The sequence below is a fragment of the Gadus chalcogrammus genome, chromosome 20 (assembly GCF_026213295.1).
Source record: "Gadus chalcogrammus isolate NIFS_2021 chromosome 20, NIFS_Gcha_1.0, whole genome shotgun sequence".
NCBI lineage: Eukaryota > Metazoa > Chordata > Actinopteri > Gadiformes > Gadidae > Gadus > Gadus chalcogrammus.
In genome coordinates this window covers 7,990,140-8,008,048 of record NC_079431.1, presented here as the reverse complement: position 1 = coordinate 8,008,048, position 17,909 = coordinate 7,990,140, and the positions used below count along the sequence as shown (strand labels likewise).

At 42.8% G+C, this 17,909-nt stretch overlaps 1 protein-coding gene across 1 annotated transcript in view; it reads right to left on the bottom strand.

The window, feature by feature from the left end:
- Window positions 1–17,909, bottom strand: part of lrp1bb (low density lipoprotein receptor-related protein 1Bb) — a 228,399-nt gene that overhangs the window by 167,598 nt on the left and 42,892 nt on the right. Inside the window, exon 2 of the mRNA XM_056579905.1 lies at window positions 3,597–3,719. Coding sequence (XP_056435880.1) covers window positions 3,597–3,719 — 123 coding nt within the window. The remainder of the gene's footprint in view (window positions 1–3,596; window positions 3,720–17,909) is intronic.

Below are 17,909 nucleotides of genomic sequence, written 5' to 3'. Positions count from 1 at the left end.
CGTCTGAGTTGCTAGAATTGGAGGTAGTTCACCAGACATTGGGAGACAAAACAGTTTTCTAAATAAGTAGTTTGTCCACATATATTCAACAGGAATGGCATTGTCAAGGGATTCATGGTTCACATTCTCTTTTTAAAAGCAGGGCGTGTCCCCAAGTTTTTGTTCTTTTTCATGGCTATCAATATTATCATTGAAAACCAAGTAGCCACACTGCGCACATTTTCATTAATGTGCAAACCGTTTTTTCATATTAAAGATAGTCGAGCCCTTTCACATCGATTGCCTGTTGGTGACCATCTTTGATCAAGTTTCCCCGAAAAACGTCTTAAGCACCAACATACAACCTCCGATTTTAGGTCCTTTTTTTGATGAATGCAATTGTTTGCGCATTTAGTTTCCACCTCATTAAGATAATTCTAAGTCATGAATATGACATATGAAACATATGATGTGATTTCCCTTATGTGAAAAAGAACATTAGTTTGAATTTTTCTTGGTTGATTTTTGACAGCTTTAGACTACGAATACAACAGTTTAACCTATCAAAATCCGGTATCTTTGTCATAGTCACGATAGTCGATGTGAATATTGGAGGAAATGGCGGAGGTAGGAGATATGTCTACAACGGGGTTAAGAGCAAATCAAGGGCTGAAGGGGGTTGACTTACAACCGAAAGGTTGTAAGGTCGATACCTGGCTCATATTAGCTCAGTGTTAAGGCTGACCACCGTCTTGTGTGTAAATGGGTGAATGTGAGGCCATCATTTTATAGCTTTTTGAGTTGCCAAAAGTCTGAATGCACATTATAAATGCAGTCGATTTACAATTTTACTTAACAGCCTATTCACGTTTCTCAACACACACTTCTCTTATGAGATACATAACGTCATCTACAATCATAGAACCAATTATGATGAACCAATTAATTATCACAATGTATTGATTTAGACCTATTGATCATCAGGCTTATCACAATAGCAGTTGGCGCTATAAGCAAATGTTTACATGTAATTCGGTAGGTGCACATAGGTAATAATAATAATAATAATACATTTTATTATTAACGCACTTTATATCAATTCAATGATCTCAAAGTGCTACAATGCACATTAAAAGAAAAGAGAAAAATGCAACAAAAAATAAATAAATAAATAAATAGCATTTTAGCCAAAGGCTTTTCTAAAAAGATGGAGTTTTAAGCCTTTTTTAAAAGAATCCACAGTCTGTGGGGCCCTTAGATGGTCAGGGAGAGCATTCCACAGACTGGGTGCAGCTGAGCAGAAGGCGCGGTCGCCCATAATTCGGAGCCTTGTCCTCGGAAGCTGGAGGAGGTTGGCCTGTCCAGAGCGGAGATGGCAAAAATCCCATAAGATGCAAAAAAATAACACAAAATAAAGAGTCTTCTTATAACAGGGGCTTCTGTTAGCGGGACGGTGTGCTGTTGTAGCGCAGCAGTTTTGTTTTGGAAAAAAACGTTCCCCAAAGGAGTGATACCTATTTTTTGTTATCGAACCGGGAAACAGTCTCATAGAACTAACATCTAACAACCAAATTACAGTCATTATCTCCCTCATCTGAAATCTACCATTCGCTACACTATTTTACACTTGGATTAAGAAGTGTGTTAAATTTCATCATAATTGAATCCCCTAAATACATAGGATATTTTGGAGAGAGGAAGGATCATAAGCAAGAGAATAAGAATACATCTGTCTTTTAAATGGCATGATTCTGATTGGGAAACACAACAAATACGCATAATAACCTATATGAATATTTACGACAATTGGTCTCGCTCTCTTGTGACATTTTGTCATCAAGTGGCTGACATGAAAGAGCTTTAGTCCTCTGCGAAGGCTGAACACCTTGCAGAGCGCCGTCGCTCCCTTCTGCCATGTTCCCGTTGACGCTGAACAAACCCACGTTGCCCTCTCTGGCTGGGCGCAAGGTTCTGCCGCATGCTTAAGAAGAAGAGCATCTGGACTTTCATGTATGAAGGCCCCCTTGTTGAAAGTCTTGTGTTTGTGTGTGCGTGTGCGTGTGTGTGTGTGTGTGTGGGAGAAATTTTCCTCCGATAGATGTATTGCGCCTGCACCTACGCATCCCTCTTCCCTGCTGGACGAGGAGGACATGTGGGCGTGTGGACGTGTGGACGTATGGACGTGTGTGGGGGGGGGGGGGGGCAGGGTTATTCTTCGCCATCTTAATACCTCTCTCTCTTTGCTCTTTCGCATGGTTGAGCTTCTTGGGGTTCTACTCCCGTTGTTCCTCACGGACCCGAATTTCCATTCATTCTATCGTTCCATTCTCACGTATTCCTCCGGGAGAAAATGCGAAAAAGGACTGCTTGTTCCGACCTCGCCGGGGTATTATGTTACTTAATAACATCCTGCAGTGTACGCGGTGGCGGCTGGGCGGGAATGTAACCAATCGGAGGGAATGAGGCGCGAGTGGCGGGGTTACTCACTGGAGTGCCTCTGCCGAGGCTCTGGTGACCCTCAAGCACACGGCCTCGGAGCCTCAAGCGCTTCTTTCAAACCTTCATATCAAATGCATAATGGGTAAGATGGTGAGGAAAAGTTTACCGCGCGCTGTGCTCCAGTTTATCACACGCTGTGTCTGTGTTGAAAGCAGTGCTCCTCCAACAGCAAGAAATGAAGATATAAGAAGAGCCCTATTTTGTGTCATTTTTTTGCATCTTATGGAGGAGGTTCCCTGATTGGGAAGACATTTGCCAGGAGCGGTCTAAAATTGGCTCTTTGAGAGTCATGCGCAATCAACTCAAAACAGATATTCCAGATCGCAGAGTAATGGTGACAGAGGGATATGCCATTTATACCAAATTATATTCAGACAATAGCTCTTAAATCTACCTACAGCACCTTAAATGGAAACGAGTGTTATGTTGCTGTTTAAACGCCTGGCCTCAAAGGGTCTTATGCATTACTAATAGTTTGCCACACTTTCTCAAAATAACTATGCCAAGTAACATTTGGCTTTAACCTGTGGCTGAATACAGGGTTTAATACATATTAAACGTAACAGTTATACAGGTAAACCAGAAAGGTTTACCTCTTATTCCGCTTTAGTGTATGAAGACTGACATCAGGGTAACTAATAAAATTAATGCTATTATGGACAATTTTCTATTAAATGAGGGGTTTAAAGCCTCCATGGCAATCAGGTTGCTAAAGCAATTAATGATGATGACTAGTTAATGGGTGGAAGGCCGGTACTTAGCCTTAAAAAATCTATTCTTATTTTTTACGTTAAAAATCCCATCCTCCTGACAGTAATTTGCAGTTTGTCCTTGCGGTAGGGAAGAATAAAATGGACAAGCTAGCTGCAAAAAAATATACCGCCCCACTCATCTCAAACCTCGACAGTTCAACAGAAAACATAGTCCTACCAATAAGCAAAGTGAAATCGTATGACCTTAGAGAAATAATGCTCAATTTGTGTCTTTCGGAAATCTTTAAGCCCAGTGTTGCTCATAACATCTACACCAACGTCTGCCAGAATCCCCTTGGAATGAAACGGTTTTGGTTAGTGGGCATGGGGGAGGAACAAAGAGGAATGGCATGGGAATGGACTTACAACTGGTGTCTGTCTCGTCCGAGGCGTCGGAGCAGTCGGGCTCGCCGTCACAGAGCCAGTTCTCGGGCACGCAGGTGAGCTGGTCATGACAGTGAAACTCCCCTACATCGCACAGGATGGCGTCTGCATGGAGGAGGTGGGGAGACATGGAGAGGGAGAGAGAGAGGGAGGAGAAGACATGGGCATGAGGAGGTATGGGGACAGAATGAATTCCATGGTTCTTTTTGCATGCGTGTGTGTGTGCGTGTATTTGTGCCCATATATGTGGGTGTGTTTGTGTGTGTGTGTGTGAATGTGTGTGTTCCAATATATGTGTATGTGAATATGTATTCATGAATGTGTGCCCATTTATGTGTATGTTTATGCCTATGTATGTGTGTGTGTGTGCCCATGTATGTGTGTGTGTGTGTGTGTGTGTGTGTGTGTGTGTGTGTGTGTGTGTGTGTGTGTGTGTGTGTGTGTGTGTGTGTGTGTGTGTGTGTGTGTGTGTGTGTGTGTGTGTGTTTGTGTGTGAATGTGTTTGTGCCAATATATGTGTATGTGTGAGTGTGCATGAATGTATGCCCATGTATGTGTGCCAATGTATGTGTGTGTGGGTTCTCAAGTATGTGTGCCCATGTATGTTTGCCAAATGTATGTGTGTGTGTGTGTGCCCGTGTGTGTGTGCCCCTGTGTATGTGTGCGCGTGTGTGTGTGTGCCCATGTCATTTGTGTGCATGTGTGTTGAAACATGGCAGGATCAGTGGGAGAGGCTATAGCTGTGGCGTTAGTGCAGGTTCATGGTATGGGTGAGAGGGAATCGGTTCACTGGGGTGTGATTGTGATGCGCACGTCATCCCATGGAGAAGCAGAGTGAAAGCAACGACAAAAAAAATCGAACCCCCGACAAAATAGAGACACAACGTTTCTCCGAGACGCCGCCACTCCTGTTTGTTCGACAAACTCGGAAATTAATACTAAATCTTTCTGTCATTGGCCTATCTTTCTCTTCCCACAACCTTGCAATACCTAATTCATCATTGTGAACGTGGAGCTGCCATACATTTCCCCGCCAGGAGATTAGACGGCTGCCAAAAGGGACAGACACACAAGTCGGCCAGGCTTTGTGACGCTGACAGCCATTCTCATCTAACAAAGACGTAACGTCCTCCGTGCCTTGGCAAACCATAACAAAGTGGTCTCTGCTCTTATCCGTCCTATTCCTCCACTGATGTACTTTGATTTTTATTTTTGGATGAGGGGAGGAGGGAGGCGGGGGGGGGGGGGGAGGTGGGCAGGGGAGAGAGAGGGTGGTGGGGGGGGGGGGGGGGGAGCAGGGTGCTGTAAAAGGGCTGGTCGACTAAAAACTCATCACCGGCTCCCTTTTCTTTTTCCTCTCTGTCATCCCGATGTCGGCGGCGGCGGCGGTGGCGTTTGTCAGAGTGTTGATGTGCTCCTCACCGTCGCCTGACAGGGGACTGCGCTCCATTATTCAGCGCAGTGACACGAGCTCCCCGCTAAAGATTTGACATCACGACGTGACCTTCTGCTACCCTGCCCCACTCCTGAAGAGATGCGGTAATTTGTTTCTAAGTTAACCCGCAGACAGCCAACCCCCAGCCTCCAACACTCTTTTGTCTGTCGCTCTCTCGAGCGTCTCCATCTCCCTCTCTTTCTTTACCTCTCTCTCCCTCCCTCTCTCTTGTTAACTCGCACTCTCTGCCTCTCTCTCTCTCTTTACGTCTCTCTCTCCCTCTCTCTCTTTACCTCTCCTTCCCTCTCTCTCTCAGTCTTAACTTCTCTCTTTACCTCCCTCTCTCCCTCTCCCTCTCTCTCTCACCTCCCTCTCTCTCTTTAACCTCTCTCTCGCTCTCTCCCTCGCTCCATCTCCCTATCCCCCTCTCCCTCTCACTCTTTTCCTCTCTCTCTCTCCATCTCTCTCTCTCTCCCTCTCTCTCTCTCATTCCTGCAGTGTGTTTCTAGCCCATTAGTGGTGGGAGTGCAGTGAGTGGGAGATGGGGGTTTGCAGCGTTTGAACAGTGGGAGTGATAATTCAACGCACGGCCGCTCGCTGTCCAGGCCCCCTCCAGCAGATTCACTACCAGGGGACAATCTGGAAAGGTCAAACATCTCATCCATTCTCCATTCTCTTCAATTCCCACCGATGCAATCTTTCTGAATTCTCATAATTTCATTGCGGGTCTGATGTAAAACTATAACGCTTTTTATATTGAACGCAAGAGTTGTCGGGCATGGAGTCGGGCATGCCTGCAGCACCATTTGTTATCATCCTTAAGTAGTAAAAGAATTACGGCCCCTTGAGCGGGTTTCATAATTCATGAGGAACCGGTCATGTACTATGTCATACATGTTCTGACATTATGTACCGCAGTAAGAGGAGTATGGCCTTTTAATCTTGCATACACAGGTGGTGGTTAGGTTGAACATTGTGGGTGGAAAAATTAAGTGGGGGGTACGGAGTCCTCCCCCAGCAACCTACCAGGGTCAAACTCCTCGTTTCCTGCCTTCTGGCGAACCTCTATGCACCAATTTCATACATTTATGGTGGAAATGTCTTTATTTATGTCAAGGAAAACGCACAACTCAGGCACCAGGTGACACTTCTGAATATAATGGAATATAATGCCGTAAGGCTCTCCAGCACCCTGTTTGGCTTTTAAATATTTATTCTCCTGTAGATCAACTTTTTCTCATTCAACATTACCCCTGCCGAGTCAACACATACAGGAATGATTTACACTTCTGACCTTTTTTTGTACCTCTTCAATACATTGAAGAGACACATTTTGGCCATAAACGATTAAAACATTGATCAAATCTATTAGAGTGTGCCTGCGCTTTTGTGTTTGGTGGTAAAAAAAAACACCAAACCCAATTCTAAAGCAAAAATAAAGCATAAAGTATATTAAAGTATAAATACTGCTTCTTTCATGTTTTCATCCACGGGACAAATGCATGTCTTCGAAATATCGAGGGGGATGTATAAACTGTTCACCCCTAAATCTACGACTGTAGGGATATATATATATAGATTACATATATATACAATGCATACATTAGTAAGCCTGACGTACACTGTAACGCATATTGTCAAGTTATGTTGATTTAAAAGCACTGTCTATAAAGCACCAGCAAAAAAATATATATATCAAGTAAGTATTTGAAAACAGTTTATGTAAATATCTGCTTACAATGAGATACAGTATCCAGCTTACATAGTATACGGCTTTAATACTTGATCTCCTATAATTATTAACAATTCTAACAATGTGGAGTGGCCAAGGTAAACAATGAGAACAAAGAAACAATACAATCTGAAAAGAAAGAGATACATGAGCAACAGGTAGGAAATTGTATACCCCATTGACTCGATGCCAACGGATTCGATATGTTTATGGTTGGAACAGCAGTCTATATATTTAAGAGAGAGAGACACAGAGACACAGAGAGGGAGGGAGAGAGAGAGAGAGAGAGAGAAAGAGAGAGAGAGGAAAAATAAAGAGCTTCATCGATGATCACAGCTGGCCATTTTTCATTTGCCATGAGGCTGGCCGTGGTTGAAGTGGAGTGGAGTGGAGTGGAGCAGGAGGTGGAGGAGGAGGAGAGGGAGGACGGGTGGTGTGTTGGCGGTCGCGCGCAGGTGTGCTTGGGTGGCCCAAGACGGCAGATGTGCCTCCAACACTCACCTTTTGAAGCTGAATTGATTACCATTGAAAGCAAAAAGGTGAGTGCGTGGGGGGAGGTGGAGATGGCTGGTGGCGGCTGAGGGGCCATTTCCTCAGCTGGCAGCAGAGGCCATGAAAGAGATGGCCGGCGGACCTGTGGGCAGCCCCTCTGCCGTACCCATCCATGTGCTCCCCCCCTCTCCCCCCCGTGTACTTTGGTGACACTCTCTCCTCGAAGAAGAAAAGGGGCCAGATATAAGTCATTCAGGTGACCTCGGGTTTCTATTCATCTTCCTCTTCAGATCCGCCAACTGCTTCTCTTTGACTGCCTCACTGTAGGCTCTGACAAATATGCTCCATAGAAAGAGAACGCAGTCACCCTCTGCCTTTCTACCCCCCATGCTGGAGCATTTGCAGTGGAGAGCTGACGTCGGTACCAAAGTATCTGTATCCTTACCGTGGTATGGTGATTTGGACACACGTAGAGAGAGCGCGAGAGGGGAGGGGGGCAGATTATTAGAGGAATACAACAGCACCACCCCAGCATGAAGTGAGTATGCCGGAGGAGGAGTGTGTGTGTGTGTGTGTGTGTGTGTGTGTGTGTGTGTGTGTGTGTGTGTGTGTGTGTGTGTGTGTGTGTGTGTGTGTGTGTGTGTGTGTGTGTGTGCGTGGTGTGTGTGTGGGGGGGGGGGGGGGGGGGGGTTATATTACCATAACAGCAGAGAGTGTTCTGTGGAGCTTGGCAAGGCATATTATCACAAAGCTCATTCCTGAAATCCAACCAGCACCAGTTTCTACAACACTGTGTCTCATTAAACCAGCGGGTTTCTCCGATGGCGTGCCAGATTATACACACAGCCCGACTAGTAGACTAGGGTTGGAAGGGCTTTTGCTAATATCCCTGAAAGCAAAGGTTTGTTTTTCGTTCAAAAGGTCAGTTTGTTCAGTTTCTGATACTATGTAGAGTCGCACAGTGCCAGATACTTAACAGGTACCAATATTGGCCGTGTCGTGGATACCGCACCAACGCCTTTAAAGTAAACTATCAAATCTATGTGTGGTTGATGAAACTGAGCAGAACGGCATAGTAAAGTCCATTTATTATTTGTATAGCACTTAATCTTAAATACATACGCAACAGATTACGAAAAACTGTAACTTTGCACGAGCATAGTGATAAAAAAACAGGATGGAAGGCTTTGCATAAAAAATAGCCAACAAAGGGAGAGAACCTCAAAAAAAAGAAAGAAAAAATGGGATCTCAGGAAGTTTTCAGGGTTTTTTCCTCCTGATCTCCTGCTCTCTGGAAGGGAAACTCTGCATGATCATGACAGGTCAATGATAGTCTATTAGAGACCTGTGTAATATTCACAGCACTCAAGGTCACGCAAGCATTGGTTTGAAACCCAGCAGGAAAAAGGGCTGTTGTATAAACAGGCTCACGTGCATAACCATACAGACACGCACACAGACACACCCACACACACACACACACACACACACACACACACACACACACACACACACACACACACACACACACACACACACACACACACACACACAAGCAGGCATGTCTAGCGGGATTCACTTTGCGTTGGGTAATCCAGGTGCATGCATGCACACACACACACACCATAACACACACTAGACTAAGCTAAGCTAAGATAAACTAAGCCAAGTATTAAGAATAGCAAAGGAACGACCGAAAACAGAGGTACACATAAAATAAGAGTAACCTAATGTTAACATTATATTCAAGAAGGCTTTATAAGCCAGTGCAAAGGGCATCAACATCTAAAACAAAACACATGCATTCAAACTAAAGAAACACACACACCTAAGGCGGAAACATAAAAATGACCCACCTGAACATTCTCTGCCTGCACCGGGGTGTCTGCAAACAATCACACACCAGGAACTAAACACCCCGGCCAGAGCGGTGTCACATGCATTATAGATGAGTGTGGGGCGGGGAGCCAGCCTAAGTTGTATGATCTTTAGCCACGGTATATTGTGCTCTTTCAAATAATCTTCTAACGCGGGCCAATCTGCCCAAGGAACGGGACCCGGTGCAAAATGGTATCCCGACAATACACCGGAAGCGCCGTCCGTAACGCTTCGGCATTAGGAGGGAATATCTGGAAGTGACACACGCCATGTGGTATTTAGACCTAAATGCCACCCACGTCGTCTCTGATCCCGAATATGAAGAAGACATGAGAGAAAGTACCATCACATCCCTACCCCCACCCACCCACCCACCCACCCATACACACACACACACACACTCTCACTGCCTTCCGGCTGACAAGCGATTCGCAGACATCACGTTGTTCCTGGACCCATCCAGCATTTACAGAGCTCCTTAATGTCAGCCCTGCTACACCCTTCCCCTGTGTAGCGCAGAAGAGAGGAGGTGTGTGTGTGTGTGTGCGTGCGTGCGTGTGTGCGTGCGTGCGTGCGTGTGTGTGTGTGTCTGTGTGTGTGTGTGTGTGTGTGTGTGTGTGTGTGTCAGTGTCAGTGTGGGGGTAAGGAGTTGACAACAACCCAAGACAAGGCTATATATTCTTTTTAAAAGGCAAAAATAATGATGTGTTGAAGAATTAGAAGAAAAAATGCGATGTTTACGAGGAACTGGACGTGTTTATTGATAAGTGGCCGTGGCCAGTGCCGCCTTCTTGTAACCCTGGGTTCCTTCCCGGCCCATGGCAACGCGCAGGCGACTCCGGTGCATTCCGCCGATGCTCCGCCGAGAAATCAATGCTGGAAGGGCTATAGGGCTTTCATTAGACCATGCCTGACCTTCGCTACAGAGCGAGGTCACTCGTAGTTTCTCGTCAACCAGCGGGGGCCTGTCAACAAATTATTACAAGCGGGAGGGGGGGGGGACATCTCCGGCGCACCCTCCTCTTGGAGCTCTGATGGTGTGGGTCCATACTAGTAGCCAGTAAAGATCGAATGGTTCATAAGAAGGATCTCACGCAGTCACACCAACAACATGTTTGGTAACCTTTAGCTTGAAATGCAAGAGAAGGCATTGCATCAGATTGCACTCGGAGAACAGTTTGATATCTCAAGGGTCATTTAATCAATTTAGACTATATTGATGTTGCTTCTTGGCTAGTCCGAAATTCACTTGCGTCCTTTGAGGAATACTTTTGGGTCTAATTTGTTTGTGGATACAGATATATTCTAACTATATTACTTACTCAAGCCTACACTGTCTTTGCAACAGCAAGTTGAATAAAATCATCCGGTACCGGTAAGTCAAAATAATTGGTCATTTTCTGTTTAGTTATGATTCTAGAAGACCGCCCAGTCGGGTTTATTCTGACGTACGACCTCGTATGCAGAGCAACCACATCCAGGTTCATGACCTTAAAGTCATCCTGAGAGACATGAGCCGACAACTTGTATTTGCTACCTCAACCAAGAGAGCCAACTCGTGAACTGGCTGAGTTCGACAGAAATATGCCAAGACTTTTATTTTCCAAATTTAGAAGTTCCAACCTCTGCTAAAATGGCTGCGGGCAAAACATTTTGCTCAGAGTGTTAGCCACAGAGGCACGATGTTAGCACAGGCTCCATTTTGTATCTGACGTGTCAGTTTGAAAAATCCAACACTTTAATCTGTTTAAAACAAGAAATTTGGGCTTCAACTGCAAGACCATATGATTTCAGATTCTGTAAAACAATGTCAGACTAGGACCCTGATACAGATTACAAAAATACATAAAAATGTGTAAGAATTTTTAAGGAATATAATTTTGTGGCTTTAATCCAAATTGCGGTCGGGAAAGGTACGCAAAACTCTTTTTTTTCCTGATGATACGCAGAAACTTTGTTTGCATGAGACCCACTTATTACACAGCCAATATAACGCAGTAGATGACCCAAACAGACATACCCCCCTCCTCGCCCTGCACACACACACGCACACGCACACGCACACACACACACACACACACACACACACACACACACACACGCTTTTCATGCTCCAGCCAAGGTCAAATCATCACCATACCCCCTATTCCCCACCTGGAGAACTCCATCTCAGCCAGGAGCAGTCAAGAGGGATGGCAGGGGGGCGGGGGAATTTATGGCCCGGCCCCCGTCATGATTACCAATCAGATGGAGGAATGGTTGCTTAAGCAGACAGGGGTCTTTGTCATTCCTCTGGGGGTGAAGTGCCAGTCAAGGTTTCTATCCTTTCAGCCCCACCACCCCCCCAGCCCCCCTGCCTCAACACTCTCCTCCAACACCACCCCCCCTCAACGCTCTCCTCCAAACCCCCCCCCCCCCACCCCCCTGCCCCTGGCCAGTTAAATCTCCATGGTAAGGGATTGGCCTTCCCAATTACACTGCATCAAGGGAGGTAAGTGGGAGCTGTTAAAGAGTCAGGTATCACTCTCCCCGCAGACACACATACACACACATGCACACACTATCTCTCTCTCTCTCTCTCTCACACACACATGCACACACTTTCTCTCTTGCTCTCACACACACACACACACACACACACACACACACACACACACACACACACCCACACACACAGCTGGCCCCGTATCTCTAATCAACTTTGAATAACACCCTGGCTATGGGAGTTGGGGAGGGGGTTATGGAAGCTTATGCCAGCACAATGTTGACTCACATTCGCCGGTGGGACTATAGCTATGATGATACCCCGGACTTGTTTCCACCTTTCAAGCAAGGGTACAGCCACCGTTCATTCTGACCTCCAACGGATACCAATACAGTTTTGAGTGCCAAAAATGTTCAAGACAAGAGCAGTTGTGGACTCATCATGTTCTGAGTGAACTAAGTAACAAGACTTCAACATGATATTTGGTTAATAGTAAACCACGATAATATTTTGATAATTATTAATTATCAGAGAACTCAAACATGTTGTTTGCATTTTTTGCATGATTTTTTATCTTCCCAAAAGTTATTTCTCTAAAAATACTGTTGAATATGTTATTTGTATATGCCAAGTTAATCAACGTTGCTTGGGTCATGGCTCGTGTGTATTCTCACTCGGTCAATACTGGACACCGCAAGGCATTTCAGGAGCTAAAATATAGAAAATTCATGGCTGTACTATTTGCCCTTGATGGGTTGTCAATAGCAACCGACATGCCTGCGAGAAAAATACTGAATCAAATTGGGCTTGCTTCATTAGGCATACATGAAGGCCATTCCAATTAACATTCCATATGAAAAATGCTGTCAACATCTGAATACATCTTCTTAGTGATATGCATTTAATGGGCCCGTTTCCACCAGTGGTTATATATATATATTTTATTTATAATCCAAGTATAATGCAACGATGTCGCTCGTTATAACACTGCGACACAACTTCGGTGCAAAAAAATTAAAACTAGTTTGGCCTGGATCGTATCCATGGGGATAACTCACCCCACCCTTCCTAGAACTCTCATAGGTTTAGAATTAAAGCTGAAAGGTGTTCTCTTACACTTTAACTAGTTGAATATATTTTCAGAAATCTATCGATTACAAGAAGCTTGAATTTCGAAAGTAGGCATTCAGCCTAGGCCAACTTTCAATTTGTCACAGACTTTCATCAATTCTTTGTTTGTTGTTCCTTGTTTATTCCTCTTCCTAGTATTTATTCCTTAGTAATTTAGCATTTATCTATATATATAAAAACAATATGAAAATATACACTAGACCACAAGTTTTGTTAAGCATCCAATTATTTTCATATATGATAATAAAAAAGATGTGTGTGTTCTCAGTCTCTGCCTGGAGGCCTGGCAGCTAATGGCACTAAGGAAATGATAAGCAACACATAACGAGTTGTTAAACAAAACTGAACATAGAATGCTCTCCACCGCCAAGCCCCAAGCAGCATAGGGTTGGCACCATTAATTCCTCCTGAAACCGAGTGTCTTCATATTATTTCAAAGGTTTGGAAGAGGAAGAAAGCACTTACTTTCGCCCCCTGGATTCATGTGTTTGGGGTTATTGTCCTACAGCCAGGGAACTGTTGCATCCTTAATTACCTGCAGTACTATGGCATTTTAAGCTGGCCTGGGCTTTCAGTGCGTATTTAGTCAGGTAGTCGAAGACAAGTGAACCGTCAACGCTGATAATTGAATTGTGCCAAAGGGTTTATTTATATTCCTTAGTTAGTTGTTTTCTATTTTTCCATCTATATACTTTGTCAAGTAATTACTGATTTAGATGTCGTAATAGCAGTATATCCTTCTGTATGAAGCGTTCTTTAAAGTGAGTTCACAGCAGTTGTCTCCATAATAAGGCTACTTTTGAAAAATAACATAGTGCCGTAGTGCCACACTCATGCAATTCCTTTTCCCTCTAAAAATGTTACCTACCCACTCAGAACATCCTTCTGGTATGGTATGGAATCTACTGTAATTAATTAGTTAATTAATTAATTAATAAACTTTAGAGTATAATAACCCATCCTGTTTCAAAAGTATCCTCAACCTATGATTCACTATTTTTATCTTTAACAATAGGCATTAAATATTTAACAAAATGTGAAGAAAACCGACATTTAATATGTATCATCTCAGCGTTTCAAGTTACCAACCCGCAGCCTTGATGCATCCTGGGAGCAGACATTTTAAACAATCATGAAGTGTGCTCAGGTTCAGGCAGTTGGAGCAGGCAACACTGGGGGCCCCTGTCTCATCAGGTCCACATTATGTTTGTTTAACCTCATAAAAGGGGAAAATAGTGCGGTGCAAGAGATGATTGACAGGTCCTACAAGCTTCTACAAAACAGCCTTAGCACCAATTGAATGTCAACACAGCCTGTCTTTTCTTGACAGGGAACAAGCTTTTTATAGTTATTGTTTATCAGATAATCCAGGAAGTCGATCGGGTCAGCATGCATGTGAGCAGAAGAGGTGAAGATGGCCGCTTAGATAGATGGGACAGATTTGGTATAAGAGTCAAAGTAATTAGCTTTATCTGACGGTTATTTCAGCTAATCTGATGTCAGTATGGGTATGTATTGTGACTAAACATAGGATATTTCACCATTTAAACAGGTACCATACACACATAAATAACCTGATACATTTGTTTGAGGGATGGACATTTTCAGTGTCCTTCCTTGGTCGAATTGCAAAGACAAATTTGGAGTCGAGTTGACTAGTTGTACGTCATTTTCAAACATGGGCTTATTTTCTGAATTATTTAATTTAAGCCTGGTTACAATTATACAGGTCATCCCATTTATTAATAGGGTCTTGATTGGGGATGCTCCTTCCAACGTTTTGTTCGCAACCAGTCAATAAAAAAGAAAATTTGAGGAAATTGCGTTATTTAATTCTTTAATGGTGTGGTAAACATACGATGTGGCTTATTAGAGCCCTTTCAAAAGCTTAAATCATATTTGTATCCCTAAATCCTATTTTAAATAAGGCTGAAATGCTTATTGCGCCTTTGCATCCTTTCAGTTGGCTCTCCGTAGCTAATGTGTTTCGCATCGCACCATTTCAGTGTAAATAATCTTCAGCGAGCCAGTGTGTGAAAATCTTCAGAGTTAAATCTTTAAGTAGCAGAGCGAGCCCCTTCATACAGCTATGGTAAATATTCTACAGGCCTATCTAATTAAAACAAGGTATTTAAATTAAGTCATGAGAAGTCAAACTGATCAGAAACGGCAGCCCGCCTGGCCACAGTCGGGGTCAAGAGCGCTGTGGAGAGTTGTGTACCGCATTAAATGAAACAGCCTCATTAGATAAATGATGAGATGCTTTGGGAATCTACACGTTTTTTAACCGTTGTTTCTTCTTTTATAAAAAAGCGTGGTGTAATTCAATGTATTTTGGCTTCATATGGTTTCTGCTACTCATATCTCAGTAGAAATTATTCTCTCTTAGTAACCGACAACAATTTCTGATGCTAGTCGACAACTTTCTTTCATAGTTGTTGTTTCTTACTCAGTATAAAAAATTGTTTCTGTGTGAGCGATTCTTGAATAATTTATCATTTTATGCAAAAACCCAATGAAATTAAGAGTGAAAACAGCAATTTGGTTTCCTGCTTCAAATGACCAAGAACATTATCTAATTGCAATGCCATTCCTCGTCTCACTTCATTACCTGGTATATGACCTTTGTACAGCTAATTAACATGGTTGTCAGCAAAGTATAGCTCCTGCTGAAAGCAGCCACTGCGCCATAAATCCACCCATAGCTCCTTTTCTCCTAATTCAAGCAGAAGCAGAGGGATGAATGGGTAAACACACAGGGACGCCACAGCACCCACTGCATGACCTTTCAGGACTTTACTAAAATACAAACAACACCAACACAGAATCTCCTAATGACCTGTGTACAAAGAGCTTCATCATTATATTCACACACAGCATTACGCATTAATGCAGACAAAGTTCACTTTGAACAATATTAAATAATAAATAAATAATAGTCAATATCAGCTCAGTTGTATGAAGGCCAAAAAAAGGAGGAAATAGCATCTTCTAAATTAATAATTTTATATTCATTGTATGAGCCTCTGAAATTGGCTGAGGAGAAAGCATGGCAGCTTACTCGCATGTTGGATATAAACTAAGTTGTCATGGCAACATTTGTGCAAGATTTGTGGAAGCAGCAGTCTGCTAAATTTGCTATGACCAAATTAAAGGGATAATCCATCAAACTCTTGCATATAATTACAACATTACCTTGCTCAATATTGCATGAACAAACTTTTATTGTGCATTTTAAATTACATTACATTTTCAAGCTATAGTTTAAAAACGTTTCATGCCCTGTTCATTTTACATAATTTTCATCCCAGGTCTATTATTTTGCTGCCGCTGAAAAATGTGATATATTGCAAGAAACGGTAGGCTAACTAAGGAAATTGCAAAACACACAAAACTACTACTAACTAGTCCCTATGTTTTGTGGTGGGATATACTTTCTATATACTAAAGAGAACAATAAAGACAAAATAGATAAAAGAGATGAGTATCAACAGATGCCATGCATGTGTCCATACAGCCACTTTCCGAGACTCGTTTACACATCCAACTGCAGTGACCAAAGAACAAAGAACAGTTCCGGATGTTTTCCAAAACATTAAAAAATGCTAAACTGCAGAAGAAATTGCACAACTTGATAATGCTAGAAACAAGCCACACTAGAAACTATTGCATCAGACTGCTTCACCAATCATTAACAATCCATCAAGCACACAGAAGATGAGCTAAAGGCCAAGAATACCCACGGTCCTGAAGGCCTAGTTATTTAATAAAATGTATTTCCTCATTGATTCTTTACAGACAGGCTACTGATATGATTTCTCAACTCATGAATCATATTTTTCATGTGGTTTTAATCTGATAAAGATTGTTCTATTTTTTGTATTTGGAAAATCAAAAACTTATTTTCCTTCCTGTGGCGTTTCCTTTAGGTTAAATGTTACCATTTTGGCTCTTCCCAACAATAATTCGAGCTCAGTTTTCTCTCCATATGAGACAAATGATAGCAATCCAAGATCATCAGGGAAGGCTTTCAAGCTTTCAAGACTGACAGGTATTTAAAATAAATAGGGCTTTGTACTGTGTCTGCGTATTCATTAAAATGGCAGCCAGATGAAACAACAGACGCTACTAATCACTGCTTTCTCCTTTTGAATCACTGACACGATGAAGCAAAAACAAAAATCACAAGAGACTGAAAAAAAGGTTGTCCATGGAATACCCGTGCTAATGGTGCTTTTTGGAATCATACCTGGCATTTTAAATCCGTGACTTTTGCCAAACACTCCAGTCACGACAATGTAAATCCCCCCTGATGAGACTAATGGCCACTTCTCAGAAGTACAAGGAAAAAAGGTGCGTAAGAACAGTAGCAAAACATTGTCTTGCAACAAACAAGGCGATCATTGAAGTCAAAATGGATTCAAATGTTCTAAATATCCGGCTTTTGGCTGCTCTTATAGCTAACAAATAAAACTTTCACTCTCCCCAAACTGTTCAGTGCTTAGCTGTCAGGGTTGTGAAATGAAAGCTATGAGTTGTTTCATAGGGTGTTTTCTCTGTTGTTCAGGAGCACAACAAAGCTTGTAGCTGTTGTCTGAAATAACGGCTGTGAATGTGAATGGGGTGGGCAAATTTGTCAAAGTTTTCCAAAGTAAGGGCTACAATAGAAACACCTTGCTGATGGGGAATGTACACAAAAAAGTAATCTTATGCTCGATTAATGATTCAAAAAACAACATTGTCCAAGATTAAATAGGTCAGTACACTCATCTGTAGTATACTTCCTGAGGCAAAATAATGACAACACTTTTTAATTTTTCCCCATATACATGATGGGGATTTCAGGCCAGCAGCTTTGATAGATTGAATATGTAAAACCTTGTTACAACTCATGAACCAATAGTCTAGGTTATTTCTCTGCTAATATAATGTTTAATCAGTAAAATTATGTAATATCAGCAAAAGCCCTAGTTTGTATGCCCACCCACGCACGCACGCACGCACGCACGCAAGCACCCACACACACACACGCACACACACACACACAGGAGGTAAACCAAACATTGCTCACCTTTACCAAATGTCTGCACAGGAAACAGGTGGGGTGTAACGAGGCACACATGACTTCATGTGTTATGTTAC